A 12176-nucleotide genomic window follows, 5' to 3' on the forward strand; every position below is an offset into this window, starting at 1 on the left:
CTTATCCATTTCAACCTCACTCGTGGTGTAATGAGTCCCGTATTTTCTAAAGGAAGGACAATAATTGAGAACTTTTGTTGTCTCATTGTATTTTTAGATTACCGAGACTCATTTGCTGTGTCAAATTGTTATAGGCTCCTTTCATTATGGAACCTTTTAACAGGAACTGAAGCAAGCCATTCTTTTTTCCCTTTCACTGTTGTAGTTTTCGACACAGGACAAGCGCTAAAATTGGTGTTGCAACAAGTAAAAACAGCTTCTTCGTAAAACATTGCAATGTCTATCGTGCGTTATATTACGTCGTTGCAAGTCACGAAAGGCTACCGCGCTAACCAGGAGACGCAAGACGCAAACGAGCTTAATGTAAACGCAGGTTTAATGTGCACACAAAAATGGTGCAAGGAGACGCAAGACGCAAAGACGCAAGACACAAACGCAGACAAGTGAGTTCTTGCGTGTTTAATGCAAACCCGGCTTAAGGTTCCTTGAAAAGCGGATCTATTTTTTGATCTTAGCCAAATAGTATGCAAAACATAGCTAATGTCGATTAAGCCTCGATTATGTTATTAAAGATCAATGTCCTTGTTATAGATATTACTAGCCGTTTCAATTAAATATGGCTAAATTTTAATTAATGTGCTATTTCTATCACAGTCTGATCACCACGCCTTTGCTCTGTACTTGACTTCAACAGACTGACAGATACATGCACTATTGTCTTTAATAAATGTTGCTGGTCTTTAGAAAGCCGGAATTTGCAGATATTTTATCTTGGTCAACTTTCAAAAACCAAATGTATGAGACAATACAAATAGAGACCAAAAATATAACGCAATCTAACATTTTAGTTTGAACAAGTTCATACAACCGGTCATGCTGTAACTCGCATTAGTCAATCACACGAGAAAGGAATAGATTCTAAGAAGATTTTAGAACAAAATGACATACAACAAATGGAGGGCCTTGGAGAAGTAGATGTCTATTATGCAATCTTGTGGGCAGTGTCATGTCGTCCGGAATTGGTTGAGGCTCGTGACTGAGCCTGGCCTAAGAAACGCAGAGAAACTGAGAAGGGCTGCAGCTGAACATGTGTATCTGCTATTTTGGGGTATATTATAGTCACACGGCTTTTGTGACAACACTTACTGTATATATTGCTTTACTGAAAGCTGAGGACTGCCTAGTACGTAGCTTAGTAATATAGTTTATTGAATTTAACGGTAATGTTTCATGCAGTTAGATACACTTTGCAGCCAGCCGCTCAATTTGCCAAAAAGGCAAATACTTAACGTATGATCGAAAGAGTTGTATAATGTTTGACATGTGCTGTTGGGTTATATACATGTAGTTAGTTACAAATCCAAGTATTCCACTTACAAATGCGTTCACGTTTATATGCGTTGCGTATTACATGCTGCAGTGGTACGTGTGTAAATTGCTGTTGCATCGTCTTTCTCTTGCAGGTTGTGAAAGTCTTGTCATTGCTAATGGTCGACTGAATTCCACTGATACGATCGTAGGCACAGTCGTATCAGTGAAGTGCGACGCAGGCTACACACTTGTGGGTTTTAACCTGAGAGAATGTTTACCTTGGAAAGCCTGGGGTGGATATTGGGGGGGAAACACAACATGTCAAGGTAAATGTGACAATATTTACAAAAGTAAATTGAACTTTGCATTTTGGTCATCTGCGTTTGTTATATACAGAACAACGCTGTTTGCCGCAACTATCGGCCAGCAACGGAAAGTTTATATATTTTCTAAATTACCGCGGAAGTGTAGAAGGAAAGTTGGTATGTGACAAAGGATACTATGCTCACCCCAACGTAGACGGCTATGCTAAGCAATTTGTCCTCTCTTGTTACTGGAATGACGTCTATCCCAACTCGCGATACGTAGGAGTACGAGGTCCAACGAAATGTTTAAGTATATCATGTTTTGGACGTTACTTCTTTATAAAACATGTTACAGTAAATATGTTGCCCCTGCAGTTGGACGTTGCCCTGTGCCGAGTCTACCTAATGGAGCATTCACGAAGACCAATATTACTTTTGGAATTACGGTGGAATTCTTTTGCAATATTGGTTACACTCTGGTGGGAGCAAGAAATGCTACATGCACTTCAAATCAAACTTGGAGTCGATCTATTCCTACTTGCGTCAAACAAGGTAATTCTATGACTACAAAGTTAAATTTGTGTATGCAGCTATAATCTTATGGTAGAGGAGCACATTGGCGGATCTTTGCTGGACGGGGATTCAAAACTCATGACATATGGCTCTGTCCTCCTTTAATGTTCAGACTGCATGTGAACCACCATATGAACTAAACTACTTACATATAAACGCCCCCTACTCCTATTTGTCAAAAGCCTGGTTCACAATATTGACCCCGACGCCTAGGTTGACTCTCATGCTGACGCTGGAATAAATGAATCTTATTCTAGCGTCAGCGTCAGCGTTAGCATCAAAGGATGTTGCCTGTGTCAAGGTGGTGTCTTTGATGTTGATGCTCAGCTGAATGTCAGCGTCAATATTGTGACCACTGGTCCAGCCTTATTGTGTAGAAGTTGATGCAAAGCTAGATTTTATCACGGTCAAGAAGTGGAGATCAACGCAAAATCCTTCTCGGCAGCGTAGCAACGAATACTCTAAAATGACCTCACAAAAAGAGTACTTTTGTGAGGAAATATCAACATGAGACAATTCGTTGTCAGTTATAAAAGGTTTGTTATCCAGACAGCTATTGAGGACTTTGTGCTACAGCATCATTTGCCTCAAACATTTTGAACAAAAATCATGAAAAACAGCTTCAAACGGGGCACGTGCCATTCTGTCTCGGCGGTATTTGCTAGTGCAAAATTAGTCTCTTTAAACGAATCTTTATGAAATACAGAAATTTAGGAACAAGTAATTGATAACCTTCATCGTTGTCAGCAAAGTATGCATGTGGATAGAGGTATGTTAAACGATCTATTAAGATTCATTGCGGTAATTGTGACGTTGAATGTGTTTTTGAATACTGAAATCATAGCTGGGAATATTGGTGAAGTTCATATTCAACATTTGTGTACATATTCAATTTTTGAGTGTACCATTTTTATCTATGAGCGATGAGTTACAAGAAGTCGGTTAGTTGTAATTATCTTCAGTTAACTAGTAGATTGTTTTTTGTTTAATATTTTTGTATTAATGAAAACGCTTGAAATACCTTTGAATACGTCACTAAAATTTATAGAAAACGTGATGTCAAGTTCTATGTATGCATGAAGACTGCTAAAGTATATATCGTTTTTAGGTTGTGAAAGACTTCGTATTTCTAATGGTCGACTGAGCTCTACTGATACAAGAGTAGGCGCAGTCGTGTCAGTGAAGTGCTACCCAGGCTACAAACTCGTCGGTTCCAATTGGATAAAATGTCTGTCTACGAAAGCTTGGAGTGGAGAAACTGTTTGTTCCAGTATGAATTGTCTGCTGGCATTTACAAAGATAATTTGAACTTACATGGCGATTGTTTGTTTGTGCTATTTGCATATGGTTTGTGATTGGTATAGTTGATGTTACGTTTTCTGTTAGCTGTAGATCCTTGCAGTGGAAATCCATTATATCTTGTCGGGTCTAGCGGATGGTTTCGACATGGCAACGCCAAAGTCTATAGCGATTGCGGATGGTATCTTCGAGGCAATATTGGTCTTAAAATGATCGTTAATTTTCACACGCTGCACACTGCAAATCTTGGCGACTTTGTTACTGTTCACGATAGAGATTCGTCGGGGACTGTCATTGCGTTGCTCGATGGAAATTACGAAAACGAATCCGTCGTGTCATGCAGTAAATCTCTTTTCGTTAGATATATCAGCACATACCAACTAGACTTCTCGGACTTTGTTGCATCTTTTAAGAGTATTGGTAAGATGTATATGACAATGTCAAGTTTGTTAGTTAATTTGATTATAAATCAATGTAGAGATTTGTAAATGTTTTAGATCGCATAACTTCTCCAGAATATCCTCAACCTTATCCTGTATCTACAAGAAGAATGTGGACTGTGTGTGCTTTATCATCCCAGCCAACTTATCTTGACTTCACCGATTTTGATTTGGAGGAACTGGACAGTGTGGTAGTAACGTCAAGTAAACAACTCAATGCGACGTTGCGGGGTCGACTGCTACCGTTTAGATTTGTTCTTACTTCTATTACCACTTTGCATTTTACGTCACGTTCTCGGAGCGGAGAAGACAGCCTTCGGCGATTCTCAGCTCAAATTCTCGTTCCACATTTGCCAATTGAAAGTAAATATTTAGTTTTTGTTGAGCAGTAGCTGATCCAGATGGCGCGCGCAAGTCACTTGTCTTCTGTTAAGCTTTAGCCATTGCTTGTAGGCTGCCAATGCTTAGTACTCATTGCACAACTATTGTAAGTGTTTAGTTTAGCTAAAACAGCTTAGGTTGGAACTATATATGCAAACAAATTGTCAGACACGAGAACACAGCTGCTTGGTAGCATACGTTACTCCATTTCGGAAAAAGGACGTTGGTGTAATAAAAATTACTCAGGTTCTTAAGCTCAAATCAAGAACATAGCCTTGATCAGACGGAGCTTCTGCAACAACCCTAGCTGACCAAACTGTAAGTTTTGTTTTAATTTTAGCTAAGGAAATAGACCAACGCCCAATATTGCAAATTCTGGATTCGCCACTGAATAGAGATGCGTTTTGTATAAATTATGTCTTTTTAGGATATAATAAAGAAGCATGATAGGCATAACCGTTGTGCTTGAATGGTTTTCAAACTTATCATATACTATGTAACACCCATCTGTACCTTAAGGTACATCATTGTAATACGTAAGACAGTTTTAGGCATGTTTCAGTCCTGTACCGTTTCGCTGAAAGTTGCTGAATGCAAACTCCGAACTAGCTTACCTAACAATTCGGATGCTTTTGGACGACCTAAAAATTAGTGTTTAGGAAAGAATTTTTCGGCATATTGAGGTGTTGTGGCATTTCGCTTAACAGAAAGCATATGATATCTGACATGCGTTGTTGGTTTATTTACTAGGATTTCGTTACTGCAGTTCATTCATAAATTTCTAACTCATTATGGTTTGACTTTTTGAATGAAGGTTAATTTAGGCGACTCCCGCAATCGCTGAAATATGAAAGATGTACATGAAGCTGGTGTGCATGAAGTGTGCATGTATATATACGTGGCGTAATAGACATTAGTGTGTTGAATGTGTAAACTCCTATTTTATATCAGGTTGTGAAAGTCTTTATATTCCTTACGGTCAAGTGAACTCTACCGATACGAACGTAGGCACAGTCGTGACAGTCATGTGTAACACAGGCTACATACTCGTCGGTTCTAACCGAAGAGAATGTTTATCTTCTCAAACTTGGAGTGGAAAGTCTGCGTGTATAGGTAGAGAAAAATACATTTCCAATCGAATTGAAATTGTGCAGTATTCATTTGTGTTTGTGTTACAGAACTGCAGTGTTTTCCATCGCTATCAGTGCGTAACGCACGATTTGTTTATAAGAGTAATGGCTCCGAAAGTGTAGTAATGTTGGTCTGTGACACAGGCTACTCTGCTGACGGCACTTTGCAAGCCATGTGCTCCAGTAGTGGACGGCGGCTGTATGTTCAACATCCAAGAAGTTGTATGGGTATATTGCATTGTAAAAGGTGCTTCTTTTGCTGAGCGATCGCAGCCATACCTGTTGTTACTGTAGCTATTCGGTGCTCTCGGCCGAATCTACTGAATGGAGCGACATTGATGACGGATGTCATGCTAGGGAGTACGGTCACATTTTCATGCAATATTGGTTACAGGCTAGTGGGAGAAACGCGTGCTATATGCACTGAAAATAGAAATTGGAGTCCAGCTATTCCTACTTGCGTCAGACAAGGTTAGTTTTGAGTATAAATCTATTTAAAAAGATGTAACACATACACACACACACGCACGAACACATACACATACGCGCACGCACGCACATACGCACTCCCCTTAAGCCATAAACCGCCCATCTGATGGCGTGTCTTAGCTAGAGTCACTACGCACACTAGCTAGTACTGTTCAGCTCTTATATCTACAGCGAGTATCTTGTCTTCTTCCGGTTTCATGTTGTCATGTGTGATCAAGATGGCGGACGTCAGCGAGTTTCGCATGTAGCAGTTTAGCTCCAGAAATGACTTGCTTACTCTCAAACTGTAGTCTTCGTTCCGGTGATGTTTGATCACTTCGTTGGCTTGTCGTAACTACAGGATATTAGTTCTTGCTTGACAATGTCTTCGTGAAACGGAAGCAATCCATAGCTTTGCTTGCAGCCATATGTATTGAAGATCCGTAAGAACAGCACGGGCTGCAAGCACCCAGTGCGCATACAGCAATGTGAGTCCAATTGCGGGTGCTTTGCATAGAGTAATAAAAGCATGTGGCCGAATAACGTCGCATTACGCCGGCTGTGTGGCTCCTGTGTACTCTGATGTTAAGTAGAAAAAGGATGGAGGAATGAGTAGCAGAAGTCATATAGAAGCCGGACTTCAATTCGAACAGGAACCGTAACGCAGTCCATGTACCACCATCATACCTTTGGGAACACACACACACACACACACACACACACACACACACACACACACACACACACACACACACACACACACACACACACACACACACACTCACACACACACACACACACACACATACACACACACACACACACACACACACACACACACACACACACACACACACACACACACACAGCACACAACAGAACATTACAAAACACACGAATCTAGAGAGACACAGGGACGATAAACAGGAGGGAGAAGAAGGAAGGAAAAGTAGATGAAACATGAGGATGAACGGAGGAGGGAGACGGGGGATAGTTAGGGTACAATAGACAAAGGGTTGTGGAGGGGACGCCGAAGTGAGGAATATATATATATATATATATATATATATATATATATATATATATATATATATATATATATATATATATATATATAAACAGAGCGAGAGAGTGAAGGATGGAGAGAGGGAGGAAGCTAGAGAATAATCGAGGAAGCAAAGACGGAACTTTTGTTTTTTATCTTTTTGTGTTACTTCCTATATGCTGGAATCCTATAACTTGTACTAATTCATAACTAATTCAGGTTGTGAAAGTCCGTTTGCTAATCGTGAAGTTTGAAAAAAAGGCACTCCTTGACTGTACTCATTGCATTGCAGTGTCCACATGAACACTAGTCTGTGTTGTGCCTCATTTGATTTTTTTAGATGTTCAGTATCTAATACACTATCATCTTCTGCACTTAGAGTTTCAAGCTCGTCTGAGTCTACCTCAGATTCGTATAATTATGGCAATATCTGCTCAAATGAAGAACCCGCACTCTGCCATGACAGCAGAAAACAATTTAAAAACCGCTACTATGAAAAAACAGCGCTGAGTGGAGTGCCGACTAATTGGAGGAGGCCAACCTCATGTGTAACGTCTCATACACATGACAAACGTTTTCAAAACAGAGCTTAAAAGACTGAGAAATCGCACTCATTTTTGGTTCACAAGAGTAACACCAACCAAAGAAACCCAGTACTACCCTAACTAATTAAGTTTAACAAGTGTACTAAACAAATAATAAAGAACAAAAACATTACAGTAAGTTTGGGGTCCTAGTTTACTTTTAATCAATAAATCACAACTAGCTACCTTATATCTCACAATCTTTAACTTGAAAAGTTCACAGGTATCGGTCTTCCTTGCTAAACCGCAATGATTTAGTCTGAAAGAAACATACGGGTATTAAACACGCCTACACAAAAAATTTTAATTCTTTATTTCTTCTTTATGGTAGAAGTGTGCAGTAAACGGTTACTAGGAGTTGTGTCCAGGCGTGACAGTTTTCATTTGAGAGATTGTTGATTTTGGTGAGAGTTCTCATTTAAACTCGACGTGCTTAACGGTCAAGTTTAAAAAAAGTCTTGAACCCCAGGGCCACTCAACTTCACATTCATTCAAATTAACGTAGATGCAAAATACAGGGCAATTTTTGATAGGGATGCCCACAGGTTCTTAATGGCATCTTCGTACCAATAAATGTTCCCTAATAAAAAATACCGCAGTTGCGTCATGAGACCTGGAATATCACCAAAGGTTTTCAAGAGATCCATCAACACTCATGAAAAGAGAAGATGCCCATGTTTGTCCCTTGTTGAGCTCCTGCGGCAGAGTCCATGACCTTTGCGTACAAGCCAGAACTTTTTAGCACAGTGATAAGTCCATTGTACCCAAGCAAGATGTTGCGGTAACTTAATCTAAACTTTTTTGAAAAAATGGTATACTGCGATATCCATTGAAGGCATTCCGCATGTCCAATTTTGCACAGCAAAAAACTGTCGTTACGATAAAGGGTTAGGGTTCGGGTTAAGGGTTAGGGTTTTTCCATATCCAGATTGCCATATCCATTTACCATATCAATTTTCCATTTGGATCTTCTATATCCAAACACAATCCCTTTACCGAACATTTACTCTAAGGACATGGATGTATTTAACCTTTTAGAAACTATAGTGTTTTTTGCTATCTCTGGAAAAGAAGGTGCAAAATGCCAAGGGTATTGGAAGTGGTGTGCGCTGACATTTGTAGCGGACAAATCTAAAGTTAACATGTCGACATTTGGTTGGAGCGAAAAACGTAGTCCTTATATACAACACTATTATCCGCAAAACCACTTGATATCGAACTGTTTCTTTGAGATACGGACATATTACGTTTATGTATAGACAGGGGTGAGCTCCAACGTGTCTGATGATACGGTTTGAGTGTACATTTAGGTGGCACATAAATATTAGTAGACTTACTTTGATTTTATATATTAGGGATTTTCTACTAGCAGTTCAACGTGGCGTCTGCATGGCACTTCATAATATAGTTGTCATATACGTAATATGCTTGTATATATAACGATGGTCGTGTACTGAGGTTTGTTGCAATACAGTATACAGTAGCATATGTTCAGTATCGAGTTTCTTGTTCAAAACGGTGTCAATACGTATAAGCTTATCCTGGATAAGCAATCAAGTGTAATTGAAATGTTAGTAAATTACAGCTTATCCTTTTGCAATGTACACTTTGGAAAATTTTTAGTAGTGGCTACATCTGAATAATTTAAGCCTAAATGGTGTGTATTTGCCTTGATTGCAGTTGTTTCTACAACTTTCAAGAATGCAAGGCATTTACTTTCATCCTTTCAGGACAATTTCTTCAACCGTTTAATCACATTCACAGCTGCCGCTCAACCTGTCGGCCAGATCGAAAGCAAGTTAACTTCGCCCAGTGATGGAGGGATGAACGTTGCGTTAGATCTAATTTTTGTGATGGACACATCAGCAAGCATTACTCGACGACAATTTGAAAAAACTTTAAAACCGTTTCCAAATATGGTTGCTCGATATTTTCCCGTTTCGCCATTGCGTACGAATGTAGGCGCTATTGCATTTGGCTATAACATTTACATCATTTCAAATTTGACAGACAATTTCGATGACTTCAATCGCTCGGTTAGCAACTTTGTTTATAAGAACGACGGCGGTACTAATACTGGTCAAGCACTCTTACGGGCAATAGAAATGTTCAAGACATCTGAGAAATCATTGGCATATACAAAGCGTGTTGTGATCTTGTTAACCGACGGTTATAGGAACATGGGTCCGAGCATTGCAGCTACCGTCAAACGTTTAAAGAAGAACGTAATAGAAGTATTCGCTTTTGGAATAGGATCGGATGTTAATAAAGTGGAGTTACACACTCTTGCTTCTTCACCAAGTCACAGACACGTTTTCCTTGTCAAATCGTTCCGCTTGTTTCGCAACTTTACGTTAAGCATCGTTCCAAGTAAGAAAGCTAATTTACTCTATATATGCTTGAGATCTATTAAAATGTTTGTCTAACTGGAGCTTGTTCATGACAGAGCCGATAACCGAGCAATGTGGTATCTCTGGGTTTCCTGGATTTCATTCTCGAATATACGCGGGAGATAAATCGGCACATGGTGCATGGCCATGGATGGCGGCCATTTATAAATTCAATTCAATGTCAGTATGGCAATTTATTTGTGGAGGTTCTCTTATTAACAACCGATGGATCGTAACTGCCGCTCATTGTGTTTTTGATGACCGAGGAACTTCTAAAGAAATAATGAGAGTTCAACTTGGCAAACAATATTTGTATGTAAACAACCCACACGAACAGACTTACATGACAAATGTCAGCAGAGCCATAATAACTAAGGCATTTAACCCAGTCACTCACAACGATGATTTTGCTTTGCTACCTCTAAACAAAAACGTTACTTTGAACAGATTTGTCCGACCAATCTGTTTGCATCAGCATCCCATTTACTACCAAAACTCTTCAAACCTTTATGTCGGTCGGAGGGCTATTGTTATCGGATGGGGAAGATACGTTTCATCTCACCTTGCGTTATCTGCCGTTTTGAGAGAGACTACAGTTACTATTCAAAATAAATCACATTGCGATCAACTCTATTTGTACGGAAATCTTACAGACAGTATGCTATGTGCTCGAGGCAATCAATCAGATGCTTGCAAAGGAGATAGTGGAGGTCCCATGATGTGTCAGAACAGCAATACCAATCGATTTTTTCTTTGCGGAATAGTCAGCTTTGGCTTCTCCAAGATTTGCTTTTCAGGACACGGTGTATACACAAATATTTTGAAGTTTGTTAGTTCTGTTGTGATTCCAACTGTCAATAATAACAGTATCGTTAGAGGCAGCTAGAATACCAGTGGATGTGAAGTTATGAACACATACGCCTGCTTTGCGTATTTAGAAATGGATTGCATACGCTAGATGTGTTGTGTTTTGCTTGCTACGTTTTGCAAGAGTTGATGTAAGCAATTATTTGTATGGATGTGACGTTTCATGATGTACATGATATAGTAAGTGACCACTGCAAAGTGTTCTGCAAGACGATTCTCGACATATACAGTACACACAACTTGATAGACAGTCCAGAAGCCGTCTGAATTTCTGTTTACTTTTCATACTAGTCTTGTACATGCAATTATGCATAGCTGTGGAGGTCGGAACGTAGTAGTCAACAGAAATGTTAATAATAATAACGTGTGTAATATATATATATATATATATATATATATATATATATATATATATATATATGCCTATTTTTATCGTTGGCGTTTGCGTATATCTGGTAATAGTATGCAAACGTTAAACGTCAGAGACTGCTATTTCCAGGACAAGTCTCTCTTAATCCTCCTGTGCGCCACTTAATTATTTTGTAGAACACTGAGTCTGCTCCAGCGATCTACTGTGGCCAGAGCAACGGCGACGACAGAGGAGCGGACACGGGAGGTCCCATCAGTACATTAGCCGTTGATCCTAAATTCAAAGCACAGTCAAAAAGCCATTTGTTCAAAAGAGTTAACTGTTTATAAGTTCCTTGTCTAAAGGAATTACGATCATGCCTAACCCGTACTTGAACTTCTGACCCAAGGTTCCATGGCTTTTACAAGCACCGATTGAGCTACAAGGTAATATACATACGTAAACATATAATATTACATACATTTGGGGGTCTGGCTGGGCGAGGCGTTTAGCGCGACTACAGTCATTATTTTGACGACAATGATGGCATGGTATGGCTATTTGCTAGCGTTTTGTGATTGGCACTTTAGGATTAACCTGAAAGTTTTATTTCAAAAGTCAATCATCTCTAGAATCTTGAGATGGTTGTATGTAAGATACGGTATCGGTTGAGTCACTGTATGGCAAGTAGAAACACTGCGGTGCATTATGCTATATTGCAAGCTAGCTAAAGAATAACCTTTGTGCGCATTCGTTACTCAAAAGGTTGCAGACAAAGTTGCGAGAGCAAGTGAACGCCGTTGCGATATTAAATGGTCTACATGTTCAGCAAGCTAGTATAGAAAGTTATCATGTTCGTAAGCTGCTTTCAGAAGAGATGAGTATTACTTTAATACCACAAAACGGACCAATGAAGTCGTCAATGGGTCTTTTCCTATTATAGACTAGAATTGGAAACATTTTATAGAAGACGCTGACATCGATATCAATTAAGCGTGCATGTTGTGATGACCGTTTCCATGCACGCTTGGCAG

The 12176-nt window shown here is 39.4% G+C and overlaps 1 protein-coding gene across 1 annotated transcript; it reads left to right on the top strand.

Moving 5' to 3' along the window:
• Positions 1 to 2001: 2001 nt before the first annotated feature.
• Positions 2002 to 10975, top strand: LOC134188501 (complement C2-like). The gene is made up of 9 exons (XM_062656663.1): positions 2002 to 2168; positions 3298 to 3908; positions 3986 to 4291; positions 5261 to 5422; positions 5488 to 5667; positions 5734 to 5910; positions 7293 to 7364; positions 9217 to 9906; positions 9983 to 10975. The coding sequence occupies exons 2-9, from the start codon at positions 3557 to 3559 to the stop codon at positions 10810 to 10812; spliced, it is 2769 nt and encodes a 922-aa protein (XP_062512647.1). The 5' UTR covers positions 2002 to 2168; positions 3298 to 3556; the 3' UTR covers positions 10813 to 10975.
• Positions 10976 to 12176: the final 1201 nt, after the last annotated feature.

The sequence above is a fragment of the Corticium candelabrum genome, chromosome 13 (assembly GCF_963422355.1).
Source record: "Corticium candelabrum chromosome 13, ooCorCand1.1, whole genome shotgun sequence".
Lineage (NCBI taxonomy): Eukaryota > Metazoa > Porifera > Homoscleromorpha > Homosclerophorida > Plakinidae > Corticium > Corticium candelabrum.